At 40.4% G+C, this 18,338-nt stretch overlaps 1 protein-coding gene across 1 annotated transcript in view; it reads left to right on the top strand.

The window, feature by feature from the left end:
* CNOT9 (CCR4-NOT transcription complex subunit 9) overlaps positions 1 to 10,371 on the top strand; it is a 31,361-nt gene extending 20,990 nt beyond the window's left edge. The window contains exons 5-8 of the mRNA XM_018059449.1: positions 1,449 to 1,558; positions 6,051 to 6,149; positions 6,580 to 6,671; positions 8,005 to 10,371. Of these exons, the coding sequence (XP_017914938.1) occupies positions 1,449 to 1,558; positions 6,051 to 6,149; positions 6,580 to 6,671; positions 8,005 to 8,173 (470 nt within the window). The 3' untranslated portion in view covers positions 8,174 to 10,371. The remainder of the gene's footprint in view (positions 1 to 1,448; positions 1,559 to 6,050; positions 6,150 to 6,579; positions 6,672 to 8,004) is intronic.

Here is an 18,338-nt window from a genome sequence, read left to right as displayed (position 1 = left end):
ATTCGTATGTAAAGCAATGAACCATGACCCATATCTTGTACTCTATACAAAATTAATTCAAGATGGATTTTAGACCCATATGTAAAAAGTCTAAATGAGATAGTAATTTGACATCTGTTGTAGGCCATATTAGTTAGTTATGGTTTGTGCTGTTTAAAGATGTAGTATTTATAGATTGCCAGTTGTGGTTAAAGCAAATGATACCACTTTCTTCTGAAGTAATTGACTATAGTTATTACAGGTCCAGACTAAGGCCTTTGATATAAAAGCTAGCGAAGCATTGAACCACTCAGGGAAGTAATTTGTTTAATGGGACTTTGCCTTCCTGTATACAGAATGGAGAGGATATCACTGAATTGTGTCTGTCATCTGGTCAGTAGTGTCACTTTAGAAACCAGCAGAGTAGTAGAATTGGGCTAATTTTGGAAATTACTTGTCTAGCTCTTGTGAATTAAAATAGCAGAGGCTTGCAAAGTGAAGGTAACTTTATCTAACTTTGGTGGAACCAGCATGAGAATCTAGGTTTGTGTTTTTTGTTTAGGTATGCCCTACAGTGTTTTGCTTGTTGGGGAAAGGGGGGCAATTAAATAACCAGGAAGTCATTCATACCTATTGTGAGTAGGATTCAGAGGGCATTGTTTCTTTGTACCTGAGAGTATGCTTTAATACTGATACAGAACTTTTCTCACCAGGGCTTCCCTGGTGGCTGAGACCGTAAAGAATCTTCCTGCAATGCAGGAGACCTGGGTTCAATCCCTGGGGTGGAAAAATCCCCTGGAGAAAGGAATAACAACCCACTTCAGTTTTCTTGCCTGAAGAATTCCATGGACAGAGGGGCCTGGAAGGCTATACAGTCCACCGGGTCACAAAGGGTTGGACACAACTGAGCAACTAATACCTCACTACTTTGCCCTGGTGGCTCAGGGGCACAGAATCCATCTGCCAGTGCAGGAGATGCAGATTTGATCCCTGTATCAGGAAGATCCCCTGGAGAAGGAAGTGGCAACCCACTCCAGTATTCTTGCCTGGGAAATCACGTGGACAGAGGAGCCTGGTGGGCTATGGTCTACGGGGTCTCAGAGTCCAACATGATTAAGAAGCTAAGACAACAATGACAACAAGAATTCTCTCTTACCTAAAGTACATGGAGAAGAGATGGTGAATTATTGTGTGATTGTCTACCAAAGTGATAGAACAATTATTTAAGTAGCTAAACTGATGCTAACTATGTGATGGAACAAATTTTGTACCTGATCTTTTAGTGTCAACAGTCAACCTGTGCTTTTCTTGCTCCTTTTTTTTTTTAAGCCAGGGTTTGAATCTGATTCTCTGACATATAAACCACAGTTTGTGTTGTATGTTATTTAAGTTCCACAACTAGACTGATGAACAATTTTAGTTGGAAACCCTGACTCTGAAGTAATTTTGTTTGTCCATATTTTCTTTAGGGGCTCTGGTGAAAACAGATGAGCAAGAAGTAATCAACTTTCTATTGACAACAGAAATTATCCCTTTGTGTTTGCGAATTATGGAATCTGGAAGTGAACTTTCTAAAACGGTGTGTGTTTTTATCTTAATTAGATTCTATGTTGTGTTGACTGTTGGACTACTACTTCATGGTTGAGTTATCTTTTTCTGCCTCCCTTCAGGTTTTTGAAACTTTCATGAATGTTTTTTTCTCTTTTGAATAAAAATTGTTATATAATGATGATTTAAGAACCTAGAACCATCAGAAGAATATCAAGTTAAACATTAAATTTCTCCCTTTTATCTGAACCCCCTTCTGACTCCACAGGTATATTTTTCTAGACATTCTTTATACATAATCAAGTATGTATATATATACTTGAGCTTCTGCCTGCTTTGTGTTTTAACCATGGATGATAATGTAACTGGTTATAGAATTCTTACCTCTGTTTTCCCTCTCAGAACTCCATTATCATAGCCATGTTGTCTTCTGGTACTGAATGTTGTGAAATCTTGAGTCAGCCTAATATTTTCCTTGTCAGATTTTTTTCTGAAAGAGCCTACTCATTGTGTCTTTTTTGTTGCTGTTAATGTTTATAGTTTCCCCTTTGTTTTGGCCTCTTGCTTAAGCAACATCGGTTATGCTGTATTGTCTATTTTTCATATGTCTCTTCTCACCCTCTAATTACTTTCTATATTTAATTTCATACAATGTGATTTTTCTCAAGGCTACTTTTCCATGTTGCTGTTTTTAGCAGTATCTAACCTCTGCTTCTAAAGTATATCTGGTCACATTGACTGCTCACTTTAATTTTTAATTAGGTAAGTATTGCTGAGTTGGATATAAGCAGATGTAATCATTTAAAGTTTGTTTGTTGTGAATATGCAGTACAAATAAAGTAAAAATTCATGTGCTACTACAAGTGGGTATACAAGCAAAAAATGTAAGTCTTCTACCTTACCTCTCAGTTCTTCTCAGTAGTAACCAGTATTATTACTTTCTTGTAGAATCTTTCTATAAATATTTTATGTATACATGTAGCAGTTTTAATTTTGTATTAATTTTTTTCCTCTAGTCTCTGCTTCTCACTTCTCCTGTTGTTTCAGCTCTTCTTTGAATTTTGTATTTTCTTTTAACTTTTTAAAAATGTTTTTCAAAGTTCATATTTGCTTCAGTTTCCTTGAAAATGCAGATAAGTATTACTTGCTACCGTTTCTTGGGTTATGTCTCTATAAAAGTTTCCCTGTGGGAGTCTTTCTGTCCAGGATTGCTGTTTGTTTAAAAATAATGGATGGAAAGAGAGATGTTATAAGCTGAAGTTGGCTGTTTTTAAGTCAAGTGTTTTGCCTCTGAATACTTTTCCACCCAGCCTGCCAGTCTAGGGTGTGTGTTTTAGAGAGGATTTATACCTCTGCCTTCAACTTTCTACTAAACACACAAAGGATAAGTGACATGTGATCTGTGTTCATGCTTTTCTTTTCTCATTTCTTCCTTAATTTATTTTGTTAATTTCAGTGGATTTCTGGGACAGGATTGGAATGGTTACAACTGTATTCTGTTGTTTTTAAATTCATAGTTGCCTGTCAATAGGTGTTTTTCAAGTTGGCTTCTTACGGCTGGGACAGAAAAAGATTCATTTTTTCTTTTTTGACATTTCTTCCAGGAGCCCCCATCCTAACGATCCCTCCCCTGTTTTCATTCCTTGCCTATTACTAAAATTAATTCATCCTTGATGTTTGGAAGTTCCCATCGACCTTTACACTTCAATTAGAATGCTGCTCCTATCCTGCCTTAGTACATGGTTTGTAGTCAGTTTCTGGCATGTCTGTCTTCTTTTGCTCCATGCAGGCAAAGACCTTCTCGTGTTCACTTTTCATGTACAAATCCTTAGTCTCAGGCCTTGCCATGGTAGGCATCAGGTAAAACAGAGGTTCTCAATCAAGGCTGTGTGACATGATCACTTGTCAAGTGTTTTAAAAACATCAGTGTCCAGGTTCCATCTCTGACCTACTGAACCGTTGTCCAGAATGATAAAGTATGGACATTTGTGTGGTTTTTTTTGTTTGTTTTCTGTTTTTTTAAATCCCTCTGGGTAAGTGTATAGTATGTTCTTTTGGAAAGCTGTTCAGTGGTACCCACTATAAACATAAGTCTACCCTATGACTCAGCAGTCCCACTCCTGCATATATACCCAAGAAAAATGAGCTCTACAGAATTCCTTGGCGGTTAGGACTCCATGCTTTCACTGCCAAGGGCCCAGATTCGATCCCTGGTCGAGAAACTAAAGTCCCACAAGGCACATGGCGCACACACACATACCCAGAAAATGAGCTCTTATGGGCATCAGAACATGTATAGGAGTGTTTATGGCACTTTTGCTCATGAAAGGTAAACTGTAATATATTTGCAAAATAAACTACACAGTAGTTAAGAATGAACTGTTGATATATGCAGCATAGGTGATATTACGTCAGATGAAAGAAGCCAGGCACATATGAGTTCATACCGTATGACCATTATTTTATTTTTATTGAAGTATATAGAATATATAGATACATACTCTCTTCCACTGTAGATTATTAGAAGATACTGAGTATAGTTCCCTGTGCTATACAATTGGTCCTTGTTGGTTATCTGTTTATATTGTTGTTGTTCAGTCACTCAGTTGTGTCTGACTCTTTGCAACTCCATGGACTGCAGCGTGCCAGACTTCCCTGACCTTCACCATCTCCCAGAGCTTGCTCACACTCATTTCCATTGAGTCGTGGTGCCATCCAACCATCTCATCCTCTGTAGTCCCCTTTTCCTCCTCCCTTCAATCTTTCCCAGCATCAGGGTCTTTTCTAATGAGTCAGCTTATAGTATTGTGTTTATGTAAATCCCAACTTCCTAATGTTCTGTATTTTAATCTGGTTGTGGTTCACAGATGTGGAATAGGTAAAAATCAAAATACACTTAAGATTAGTACACTTAACACATTTTATTGTGTATATGTTTGTTTGATTTTCTTATTGGTGCTATAAAAAATTGCCACGAGCTTGGTGGCTTAAAACACCACCAGTTTATTCTCTTATGGTTCTGGAAGCCAGAAACCGTAAATCAGTTTAACCAGCTTAAGTCAGGGTGCTGGTAAGGATGGCATTGCTTCTGGAGACTCTAGGAATGAATCTCTTCCCTTGCTTTTTTTCAGCTTTCTTTATATATATATATATGACTTTATTTGTTTATTTTTTGCTGTGCTGGGTCTTTGTTGCTACACGGGCTTTCTCTAATTGTGGCGAACGGGGGCTCCTCTTTAGTTTTAGTGTGCAGACTTCTCATTGCAGTGGTTTCTCTCGTTGCAGAGCATGGACTCTAGGGCTTAAGCTTCGATAGTTGAGGCTCCTGGGCTACAGGGCACAGGCTCAGTAGTTGTACATGGGCCCAGTTGCTCTGAGAAATGTGGGATCTTCCCAGATCAAGGATCAAACCCGTGTCTCCTGCATTGGCAGGTGAACTGCCTTTTTCAGCTTTTAGGATTGCACATCTTGGCTATTCTTCCCTCTTCCTTCTTGATAGCCAGCGGTGTACCATGTTCAAATCTCTGCATCTGTCACATCACCTTTGTTATGGTCACATCTCCCTCCACTTCCCTTTTATAAGAACCCTTGCGATAATGACCTTTAGGGCCCACCTGGATCATCCAAGATGGTTAATCCCCCCAAAATTCTTAACAGTCACATCTGCAAAAGTACCTTTTGCCTTATGAAGTAGCATCCCCAGGGTTTAGTGATTACGACCTGGATATGTTTGGGGACCATTATTTAGCTAACCACAATGTTATACACCAGTAAAACAGTAAAATAAAACAAATAAGTCCCACAGTTGATTCTGATGAGCAGCTAAGGGAGAGAATCATTTATAATAATCATTTGAATTGAATTAAAACTTTTTTAACCCCATCTGTGTAAGAGTTAATGAGCTTAAATTGAGCTTAAATGGAGTGTATTCTTTACTACTGTTGGAAGTTTGTGAAGGGAGGCTTAAAAATCTTATTTTCTTAACGGTATTTTTAAGAATAGGAAAAATCATACCTAACTCATTTGGAAGAGATGAGGCATGGCTGCCTTTCTGAAATCATCTTGGCCCATGGAAAAGTAGGAGGCTCTGTGTTTAACTAGGTTTGGATCTCAACTCTGATTTAGTCACTTTGTTGCTTGGGATCTTAACCTGGCAAGTTATTGATCGATTAACGGTTATACCTGGCACATAGGTGTTCAATAACTAAGAAAACCTGTTTTTAAGACTCTGATAATTACCTTCTCTTTTTAAGTAAAATAACAATGGTACCTACCTCATAGGTTTGTTGTGAAAATAAGATAAGGAATGTTACAGCTTTAGGAAAAATTCTGGCACATAATGTTGAATATGGTAATATTTATTAATTTTTTTGTACTGTACATAAGTTGTCATAATTAAGTTATCTAGAATGCAAGGATATTTTCTTAGTTTTCTGCTTCATGGTTATTCCTAGGGGAGGAGTAGACAGTTGGAAGACAAGTCTGAGCAATGTTTTAGACTCCCTAATTTTGTTTTACTCCAGGTTGCCACATTTATCCTCCAGAAGATCCTCTTAGATGACACTGGTTTGGCTTATATATGTCAGACATATGAGCGTTTCTCCCATGTCGCCATGATCTTGGTGAGTTCTTTCCTTTACCTTTTTTATTTATTTGGCCGTGTTGGATCTTAGCTGTGGCATGGGGGATCTTCTGTTGGAGCGCGTAGGCTTCTTTCTAGTTGTGACACCTGGGCTTTAGAGCGCACAGGCTCAGTAGTTGTGTAGGCTTAGTTGCCCCAGGATATGTGGGATCTTAGTTCCCCAACCAGGGATTGATCCCGAGTCCCCCTGCATTGCAAGGAGGATTCTTAACCACTGGACCACCAGGGCTTCTGATCACACAACTTAGTTTCTTTGCAGTCAACACTGAGCTACTTCAGTCTCCCAACAGGAAACAACAACCATGAAACCTTGTATAACAGTTCTCGCAATATCTGGTCTCTGAAACCAACTAGGGTTATTCTGTGTTTTGTATGTTCTTTCCTACCCCACTTTGTTTTGGGGGAAACAGGGTAAGATGGTCCTGCAGCTATCCAAAGAACCTTCCGCCCGTTTGCTGAAGCATGTAGTAAGATGTTACCTTCGACTCTCAGATAACCCCAGGTAAACATTTATAGAATGTATAGGACTTTGGGGAAATACTCTGATAAGTGTCTGCCCCATCTCATGTCATGGCTTCTATATCTTTAGGACAGGGAAGGGATAAAACTGATTCAGCTCGTCTGAGACAGACCTTGATTAATTTCTTTCAAAATCTGAAATGCTAAATTTGAAAATCCATCAGAGTGTTGTCTCCCCACCAAAACTGTGTACCCTACTCTAAAATTCCCGAGAGTTCAGACAGTGAATCTCATGATCCATTACTCCTGTGGTTTGAGCTTTCTGTTCTACTCTCGGCGGTCAGAAAGAAAAGTATATTTTCAAAGATCTCTTAAGAAAGGAGCAAGCCCAGAAGGCTGTTGAATTGTATCTCTAGTTCTCCTCTTGATTCCTGTAAAGTGCTTGAGCTAATTATTTTACCTCCCTATTTCTTTGTGCCAGAAATCATACATTGTAGATACAGTGCATTTTAGAAAAATTTGACCTCTTTGCTTTGTAAATCCATAATTTATGCTGAAAGCCACTTGCTCATATTGTGCTAAATCACATAATGGGATGATTTCTATGTTCCTAGGAATGGGGATAACTTGATTAATGTGAACTCCTGCCACTGAGGTTATTTAAGCCCTAAGTATTTCTTTGACCATTTTCTCCTGTTCTTTAGTGGTTCCTGACTTCACCAAGTTTGAAAATACATTTATTTAAAACTCTCCTTGTAAAAGAAACTAGGCTAAGTACAAAAGCCATAACTTAAAAAAAAAAAACAGCCTTATAAATAGTTAATTTACCTTTATGAGTTTTCAGATTTGACTTTTACTGGTAATATTTTAAAGAAAATGAAATATTTGAAAGTTCATCTGATAGTAACTTTACAGTAGTTTTACTGCTCATCTCATAAGAGTTTTAACGTAAAACTGAAGCTGTTTTTGGAAAGACACAAATTTTTATGAATCAGGTCATATCCCCTGTTAATGTTCTGATTTTGGAATGTTTTGTTTACTGTCACCCATATATTTTTAACATGAGTATTTCGACAACTGTAATAAATCAGAAAGTAGTTTGAAGTAAATTGTTGCATCATTTTATTCTATTTGCTTTGTCACAAAGTTCAATGTAGGGAAAACATTCTGAAAATGTTTACAGACAACAGATCCTGGAGGTCTCTAAGCCTATGTCTAATATAAGCTTTAGAGAATTTTAGTGGCTTCTTAAAGTACTTGACAGAGCCATAGATTCCCAGGATTCTGTATATTTATATCTAAGAAAAGGGGTCTTTCCTGTCCCCCAATGTGGGTTTATTTGTTTGGTCTCCCTGGTTGGTTTGTTTTTGATGTAGGGCACGTGAAGCACTCAGGCAGTGTCTCCCTGACCAGCTGAAGGATACGACCTTCGCCCAGGTGCTAAAAGATGACACCACCACCAAACGCTGGCTTGCACAACTGGTGAAGAACCTGCAAGAGGGTCAGGTCACTGATCCCCGGGGGATTCCCCTGCCCCCTCAGTGATCTTCCCCCATCCCCTCCCACTACTCCCCGCAAGTTGGGGGAGGGAGGGGGAACCTGCAAGGAAAACAGCTCAGGTTTTATCACCGCCGACTGGGAATAGACGACCTCAATGCTGAACTGCACTGGAGAAAAGGGGCACGGTACCCCCACTGAGGTGTATGAGCTGCCATCTCAGGCTGCCTTCAGGACCTGGGCTCTCTCTGCTACTCCCAGGAAACGGGCTCCTGACACAGCAGTCTGCCGCCACAGCCAAGGAGGGTGTCAACACCAGCAAATGCTGTATTTGCAGCAGGCCCACGATGACCCTTCTCCCTCACCTCTACTCAGCCACTGGTAGGGAGGGGAGACTGGTGGCAGCAGCAGCGCTCTAGGCACGGTGAACGCCTGGGACCAAACCATGTGGCGTTTTCTTCTTTTGCCTTCCTGGAAGACTCGAGATGTGTCACTCCATCCTCTCTCTCAGTATTTGTTTACTTTGGATTTTTATTTTTAATCTTAGAGAGAGATGTGTTTAGTGGACACAAGCTGTAATATTCAGCAAACCTTTTGTCAGTTGGCACTGTTTACAAGTCTGTTAGCTGCATAAGCTCAATAAAAAGTTGGTCTGGGCATTACATCCCCTCTAGGAGGCCAATAGCTGCGTGAGCTGTTGGGGGAAATGGGAGGCAGGGGAAGGATATGAAGCCAAAGGACAGCAGGAACCCACCACCTATTTCCCTTCCCTTCTCCATTCTTCTACCCCCAGTTCTGGATGCCACAAGGACCTTAACCTCGCTTCTGGCTTTCGCTGCTAGCTTTTCCAAATCTCAGTGCTCTTCCCTTCTTCACTTTCCTAAACTTAAAACAGGCGTCTTAATTCACCAGACTGTCCTGGAAGGATATTGTATTGAGAGGAGATGATGAATGTCACCTTCAGTTCAAGTCCTCAGAGACATTTTCTGGATGACTTTTAAAAGGAAGGGTATCTGGGCTTATGATGATAGGCTCCTTGATCCTATTCTTTGTTTTGGTGTAAATCTACAATTCCAAGTGTCTTCATGATTGTACTTGAAGCAGTATTAACTGAATGAGTTAATTTTATTCAGATTTAAGATAGAGGACTGGACTCTGCTTGCTTACTCAGTATTGTTGGGTTTTTTGGTTTTTTGGTTTTCGTTTTTTTTCTTTTGTTTTGGACACATTCCCTTATGGTCTGTGGGAATTGTGAGATTGTCTCTGTAATATTTTTCACTTTTTCGTACTGTGTCAGAGAATCTCCCTTTCTTCTATGGGTCTTTAAATGACTCTATTCATAATCCAGAGGTTTGAATCTGCGATCCAATGTAGATTAAATTGCCTTGCTTTCCCCCAGTCCTTCCACCTGCCATTACCTACTGTCTCTCTAATCCTCATCTCCAGTCAAAGATGGAATTTATAACCCAACTAGAGAGACCAAATATTTTCAGTCCACATCTTACACAGTTGAAGGTGAGTCTGAACACATTTGAGGAGAGTTACAAGGGGCAGGCTCAGAAAAACCTTTGCAGGGGCAGTTTTGCCAACCCAAGGGCTCTTTTAAGCCGACTTTCACAAAGGGAGCCGGCCTTATTAGTTGGCTTCTGTCTCTCTAGAGCCAAGAAAGTAGTAATGAAGTAGCCTAGATGTAGGAAGGGTAGAATAAGCACTTACTCCCCAGCTTTCAAAAATGAAGAGGAGAACCAGGCCAGCTCTCACTAAGCTCAAGCCTGAGGAGAAGAGGCCTTGGAGGAAGCAGAGAACAGCATGGACTGGATAAACGTCTTGACTCCCTTCAGCCCGCAGTTTCTGCCCTGCAGAGTCCAGCTAGGGTAACCCTGATTTTTGCCAACCGCCTTCCTGCTGAGCCAAAGTTTTCTCATTCCCTCTCCTTTGGGGAAGCAGCTGAGGCCCCAGGCTATGCTCCCTGAGAAATTCTCTTCTCCATCTTTCGGTGCATTGGCCATTGTACTGTGCCAATAGTGTCTTAATTCTTGTACCATCTAATCTCAGCGGGCCTTGGACCCCACGTAGGAGTTGGGGGGAGGGGTGGAAATGGGTATTGTTCCGTGTAGTTGGTCCTGATGTTGTGTGTGAATAAAGAGACCCCCTCCCCTCATTTTGTGTGTGCTGTCCCTCTCACTTCCTCAACAGGACTGAAATAAAAATGCTTCTGTTTTTATAACAATAGTTTTTCCTTTAAACTGTGGAGATTGGATTTTGTCAATGTGGAGATATCTAGGCACTTTGGTCGATGATCCTTGTCAACCTTGCCTCTCTACCTCTGTGCACCTACACACACACACTGTCCTACCAAGAGGGCAGTGATGGTTCCTTTGTGGATAGGTCCTTTGGGAGAGTCTTACTGATGTTTAAAAGGTGTTTGGGAGGCTGGGATTGCATCTTTTTTCTGATGAAGTATCTTGCTTAAACAGAACTTCACTCCTGGCTGTAGTGGCCAGAACCTAGTACTGGTGTGGGAGAGGCTTCCCTAAATGAAGAGATAAAACTTGAAACATTTTATCACCAACTTTAATGTCCATTTCCTTGCGGGGCTCAAGACTTCTATTTCCAGACTTGTTTCCATCCGTTTCTGGCTCTCAGTGTGACAGCCAACCTCTGTTTCCACCTTCTTTTTTGTGAAGCTTGAGAGCCTTTGTTTCAGTGGTGGAACAGGACAAGGAGAGGTACTGGTAACCTTCAGAGCATGCCTTCCTTACTAACAGTATGTATGATTCCCTTGCTAACTATTCCTGTTGCTCAAAGGCTGGGGAAGTGTGAGGGGGAAGAGGAGGAATATGCAAGGTTACTCTATCAAAAGTCCAAGGAAAACATTTGAAATGGAGAAACAATAGAACGAAATGACATTTTTCTTCCCTGAATATTGCAGAATTTCATTTTTTAAAAATACATGTATTTCAAAAGCAGATATAATAGGTTGAGTTGAACAACACAAGCCTAGCTTAACTGACATACTTAAAATACTGTAACTCAACCAACAATGCACATATTTGTAATTGCACCAAAAGCTTTCACCAAAATTGATCATAGCTCAACTACCAGGTAAGCTATAAGTAAGGAAATTTTTCCCCCAAATTAAAATAATAGTGTTCTCCGAACACAGAGGGATTAAGCTAGAGGGGTAAAAAACTGGAAAGTCCCTAACTTATAAAACAGTATAATTCTAAATAACCCACTCATCACAGGAAAAAAAAAAGTACAAAGGAAATTAGAAAAAAAAAAATAGTAATGAAGACACCTTATGTCAAGAAACTGGGAAAGAGGGATGTCCCTGATAGTCTAGTGGCTAGGACTTGGCAGGGGGCCCAGGTTCAATCCCTGGTCAGGGAACTGAATCACGTGCTGCAACTAAAAATACCACAACTAAAAAAATAAACCTGTATGCTGCGGCTGGGGACACCAAGTGCCACAGCAAGGACCTTGTCCAGCCAGATAAAACATAAACTAGGAAAGAATAGCAAATTCAAGAAGTAGAAGAAATGCCAAAAAAAAAAAGTGAAATAAAAAAACATGTATAGTAACCAAAAGTCATTCCCTCAAAAACAGTAAAACTGATAAAGCTATAGACTGATCTGGAAAAAAGTGAATGTTAGAAATGAAATAAAAGAGACATCACTTATATCTTAGTCACCAATCTCATGAACTTCAGAAGCTATAGTGAAAAAACAGGTCTGAATTAAAGTTAAGGAGCGGTGGCTGCGTGGGCACAGGAGGGCTTAGAGGAGCTATTCCATGTTCAAGGTCGGGAGGGGTGGCAGTGAGGAGATACCCCTCACCCAAGGTAAGGAGCAGCGGCTTCGCTTTGCTGGAGCAGCCATAAAGAGATACCCCACGTCCAAGGTAAGAGAAACCCAAGTAAGACAGTAGATGTTGCAAGAAGGCAGACACACTGTAACCATAATCACAGAAAACTAGTCAATCTAATCACACTAGGACCACAGCCTTGTCTAACTCAATGAAACTAAGCCATGCCCTGTGGGGCCACCCAGGATGGTCGGGCATGGTGGAGAGGTCTGACACAATGTGGTTCACTGGAGAAGGGAATGGCAAACCACTTCAGTATTCTTGCCTTGAGAACCCCATGAACAGTATGAAAAGGCAAAATGATAGGATACTGAACAAGGAACTCTCCAGGTCAGTAGGTCCCCAATATGCTACTGGAGATCAGTGGAGAAATAACTCCAGAAAGAATGAAGGGATGGAGCCAAAGCAAAAACAATACCCAGCTGTGGATGTAACTGGTGATAGAAGCAAGGTCCGATGCTGTAAAGAGTAATATTGCATAGGAACCTGGAATGTCAGGTCCATAAATCAAGGCAAATTGGAAGTGGTCAAACGGGATGGCAAGAGTGAATGTCAACATTCTAGGAATCAGTGAGCTAAAATGGACTGGAATGGGTGAAATTTAACTCAGATGACCATTCTATCTACTACTGTGGGCAGGAATCCCTCAGAAAAGGAGTAGCCATCATGGTCAACAAGAGTCCAAGATGCAGTACTTGGATGCAATCTGAAAAACGACAGAACGATCTCTGTTGTCTCCAAGGCAAACCATTCAGTATCACAATAATCCAAGTCTATGCCCCAACCAGTAACACTGAAGAAGCTGAAGTTGAATGGTTCTATGAAGCCGTACAAGACCTTTCAGAACTAACACCCCAAAAAGATGTCCTTTTCATTATAGGGAACTGGAATGCAAAAGTAGGAAAACAAGAAACACCTGGAGTAACAGGCAAATTTGGCCTTGGAATACGGAATGAAGCAGGGCAATGGCTAATAGAGGTTTGCCAAGAAAATGCACTGGTCATAGCAAACGCCCTCTTCCAACAACACAAGAGAAGACTCTACACATGGATCAGCAGATGGTTAACACCGAAATCAGATTGATTCTGTTCTTTGCAGCCAAAGATGGAGAAGCTCTATACAGTCAGCAAAAACAAGACCAGGAGCTGAGTGTGGCTCAGATCACGAACTCCTTATTGCCAAATTCAGACTTAAATTGAAGAAAGTAGGGAAAACCACTAGACCATTCATGTATGACCTACATCAAATCCCTATTGATTATACAGTGGAAGTGAGAAATAGATTTAAGGGACTAGACCTGATAGAGTGCCTGATGAACTATGGAATGAGGTTCGTGACATTGTACAGGAGACAGGGATCAAGACCATCCCCATGGAAAAGAAATGCAAAAAAGCAAAATGGCTGTCTGAGGAGGCCTTACAAATAGCTGTGAAAAGAAGAGAAGGGAAAAGCAAAGGAGAAAAGGAAAGATATAAGCATCTGAATGCAGAATTCCAAAGAATAGCAAGAAGAGATAAGAAAGCCTGCCTCAGCGATCAGTGCAAAGAAATAGAGGAAAACAACAGAATGGGAAAGACTAGAGATGTCTTCAAGAAAATTATAGAGACACCAAGGGAAGATTTCACGCAAAGATGGGCTTGATAAAGGACAGAAATGGTATGGACCTAACAGAAGCAGAAGATAATAAGAAGAGATGGCAAGAATACACAGAAGAACTATACAAAAAAGATCTTCACCACCCAGATAATCACGATGGTGCGATCACTCATCTAGAGCCAGACATCCTGGAATGTGAAGTCAAGTGGGCCTTAGAAAGCATCACTATGAACAAAGCTAGTGGAGATGATGGAATTCCAGTTGAGCTATTTCAAATCCCGAAAGATGATGCTGTGAAAGTGCTGCATTCGATATGCCAGCAAATTTGGAAAACTCAGCAGTGGCCACAGGACTGGAAAAGGTAAGTTTTCATTCCAATTCCACAGAAAGGCAATGCCAAAGAATGCTCAAACTACTGCACAATTGCACTCATCTCACATGCTAGTAAAGTAATGCTCAAAATTCTCCAAGCCAGGCTTCAGCAATACTTGAACCATGAACTTCCAGATGTTCAAGTTGGTTTTAGAAAAGGCAGAGGAACCAGAGGTCAAATTGCCAACATCCGCTGGATCATCGAAAAGGCAAGAGAGTTCCTGAAATGCATCTATTTCTGCTTTTTTGACTATGCCAAAGCCTTTGTGGACCGCAAGAAACTGGAAAATTCTGAAAGAGATGGGAATACCAGACCACCTGACCTGCCTCTTGAGAAACCTATATGCAGGTCAGGAAGCAACAGTTAGAACTGGACATGGAACAACAGACTGGTTCCAAACAGGAAAAGGAGTATGTCAAGGCTATATATTGTCACCCTGCTTATTTAACTTCTATGCAGAGTACATCATGAGAAACACTGAGCTGGAAGGACAAGCTGGAATCAAGATTGCCGGGAGAAATCTCAATAACCTCAGATATGCAGATGACACCACCCTTAAGGCAGAAAGTGAAGAGGAACTAAAAAGCCTCTTGATGAAAGTGAAAGAGGAGAGTGAAAAAGTTGGCTTAAAGCTCAACATTCAGAAAACGAAGATCATGGCATTCGGTCCCATCACTTCATGGGAAATAGATGGGGAAACAGTAGAGACAGTGTCAGACTTTACTTTTTGGGCTCCAAAATCACTGCAGATGGTGACTGCAGCCATGAAATTAAAAGACGCTTACTCCTTGGAAGAAAAGTTATGACCAACCTAGATAGCGTATTCAAAAGCAGAGACATTACTTTGTCAACAAAGGTCCATCTAGTCAAGGCTATGGTTTTTCCAGTGGTCATGTATGGATGTCAGGATTGGACTGTGAAGAAAGCTGAGCGCCGAAGAACTGATGCTTTTGAACCGTGGTGTTGGAGATGACTCTTGAGAGTCCCTTGGACTGCAAGGAGATCCATCCAGTCCATTCTAAAGGAGATCAGTCCTGGGTGTTCTTTGGAAGGACTGATTCTAAAGCTGAAACTCCAGTACTTTGGACACCTCATGCGAAGAGTTGACTCATTGGAAAAGACTCTGATGCTGGGAGGGATTGGGGCCAGGAGGAGAAGGGGACGACAGAGGATGAGATGGCTGGGTGCATCATCGACTCGATGGACATGAGTCTGAGTGAACTCTGGGAGTTGGTGATGGACAGGGAGGCCTGGTGTGCTGCAATTCATGGGGTCACTAAGAGTCTGACATGACTGAGCGACTGAACTGAACTAAATTAAATTTTGAAGCAGTATAACTCAGCCACGAAAAACTATCAAAGATATTAGAAGCAAGGAAAACTAGCTGCTAGCCTTTCCTATGAATGCAAATGTAAAATTTCCAGTCAAGTCAAATCTAGCAACATATAGAAAAGATAATGGGTCATATCTGATTTGGGTTTACTGCAACAGTAGAAGATTGACTTGATGCTTGAATTCAATTAACAAAAAACAGGAGAAGAATCACAATCATTAAATATATGCAGCAAAGAGCACTATAAAATTCAATACCGGGACTTCCCTGTTGGTCCAGTGGCTAAGACTCCATGCTCCCAATGCTGGGGTCTAGTGTTTGATCCCTGGTAAGGAAAGTAAGATCCCACGTACCAAAACTAAAGATGCTGCATGCCGCAGTGAAGATTGAAGATCCCCTGTGCTGCAACTAAGACCTGATACAGCTAAATAAATATTACAGGAAAAAAAAAATTCAATACCTATTCATGAGTTTTAAAAACTTTGAAAAGCAGGAATAGAAGGGGGTATCCTTAATCTAATAAAAATCTTTATATGTGTGTGTATGTAGATATACCTATGTGTATATCTGTGCATAATTATTTTGACCTAAAAATTCAAATTCATTTATAATTTAAAGATTTAAAAGAAAAAGTTTCATATTCATGAAAACACAAAATCTTAATAAAAATTCTATGATTGGGACTTCCCTGGTGGTCCGGTGGTTATGAGTCCACCTTGGAATGCAAAGGATGCAGGTTTGATCTCTGATCAGAGAACTATCCCTCATCGCTCAGAGCAACTGTACCCACTCATCACACCTGGAGAGTTTGCACCCCAAGGAAAGGTCCCAAGTGCCGCCAGCTAAGACCCGATGCAGCCAAATAGATAAAATTCTATTTTAAAAAAACCTGTAGTAAACTTCTGAGTTATAAAATACTGAAATCATTCTCCACGAGATGAAGAATAAGATAAGGATGTCCACTATCACAACTCTATATATCATTAAACTGGTCCCAGCCAGTGTGATGTCAAGAAAATAAGATAATAAAGGGAAAAAACAAAAAAACATGCTGACAACATGATTGTGTATGTAAGTAATCCAAAAGAATCTACAGATTCTTAGAATTAAGTGAATTTAGCAAGGTCACAGAATACAGTCAATATGCACCTCAAAAAAGTTAATTATGTGTTTCTAAATACAATAAATAGAAAATGACATTCAAAAATATATTGTTTATTATAGCATAATAAATTGAATAGCTCAAAATAGATATGCCAAAAGATATGCAGACTCTACATTGCAAACAACATTCTGGAAAGAAAGATTGACAGGTGTGTGGTCAAGTCATATACGTCAATTCACCTAATATTTTTCTTCCTTGGTATAGGTTAGCTTATATCTATTGGAAACAAAGTGGGAACTTGTCTATGTTCTCAAGTATTTAGAAATCTCACTATGTTTCACAATAACTTAGTTTTATTTCTTTAAATTGTATATAAGATACCATTAGAGAAACATTTTTAACCCTAATGAAATTTCAGGGATGACTTTACAACCTGACAACAACATGAGTACATTTTGAAAATCAAAAAAAGAAAAATTGAAACATCTTAATTGTAAACAAACAAACAAAAAAAAAGACTGACATAGATGAAGAGATGTATCACTCCATGGACTGGAAAATAATATCGGAAGGATACGTGTTCTCTCAAATTAATCTGCCAGTGAAACTCAATTCTAAGTAAAATCCCAGCAGGTTTATTTTTGTGAAGATTGACAAGCTGATTCTAAAATTTGCATGGAACTAGAGAAAAGCCCAGCAAAGTAATGAAGACCCAGCTCAGCCAAAAATAAATAAGTGAAAAAATAAAATTAATTTTTTTTATTTCATGGAAATGGATAGTGCCAAAACAGTCTTGAAGGAAAAGGAGATTGGAGTCCTTCCACACCCAGATACCCTCCTTTAACTGTCAACCCTTAAGACCCGTCTTTCTGAGACATGACTTATAAATAGCATATAGTCGTATTTTACTTCGTGAACTTTCTGAAAGTTTCATCTCTCACAGTGGTCTGTCATACCCTTTGCATTAAGATTTTATTTTTGGCTGTGCTGGGTCTTTACTGCTGCATGGGCTTTTTGTGAGTGGGGCCTACTCTCTAGTTGCAATATGCTAACTTCTCGTTGCGGCTTCTCTTGTGGTGCACAGACTTAGCTGCTCTGAGGCTTGTGGGATCTCCCTGGACCAGCGATCAAACACATGTCTCTTGCATTGGTAGGCAGATTGTTTACCACTGAGCCACTAGCGAAGCCCTGGCGTTGCATTTTAAATTCTAATCTCTATCATCTTGATCTCTGATTTCTTTTATACCTTCTTGTCCCCCCAACCTTGATTTTTTGGGAAAGGGGGGTTATTCTGAAGGTTTTTGTGAGTGTTTTCTCTGGAATGGAAGTGTCCATGTATTCTGTTGTCTTTCAAAGTTATATATCCTGGCTTTTAAGTTAAACAGTTGTGCTTAGTCATTTCAATCGTGTCCGACTCTTCATGACCGCATGGACTGTAGCCCACCAGGCACCTCTGTCCATAGGATTCTCCAGGCAAGAATACCGGAGTGGGTTGCCATGCCCTCCTCCAGGGGATCTTCCCAACCCAGGGATCGAACCCAAGTCTCTTGTGTGTCCTGCATTGGCAGGTGAGTTCTTTACCACTAGTGCCACCTGGGAAGCCCAAATCAACCAGTGGTCTCATAGATTATTTTTTAGGTGGAACTTAATATTTTGAGTATTCCTTTTTGACCAATGAGAAAGGGGAGCTTTATTTCAGAAGTGTGAGAAGTTAGACTGGATGGTCTGGAAAGTAAGTCTCTGAAACCCCAGCCCTGGAACAGAGAAGTTTAAGGCGTCTCCTCTGAGAGTCAGGAGGAGAGCCTACGCTTGCCTGTGCAGCAGTGTCAAGGTACACTGTTTAGGTCTTCCGCTTTGCCAGCTGCCCCTTCATTTCAATTTAGGGCTTCTAGGCCTTTCCTGGGCATGGTTCCCAGAAAATCCCTCTGCTGCTGCTGCT

Source organism: Capra hircus, chromosome 2 (assembly GCF_001704415.2).
Source record: "Capra hircus breed San Clemente chromosome 2, ASM170441v1, whole genome shotgun sequence".
Lineage (NCBI taxonomy): Eukaryota > Metazoa > Chordata > Mammalia > Artiodactyla > Bovidae > Capra > Capra hircus.
This window is presented reverse-complemented; position numbering and strand designations above follow the sequence as displayed.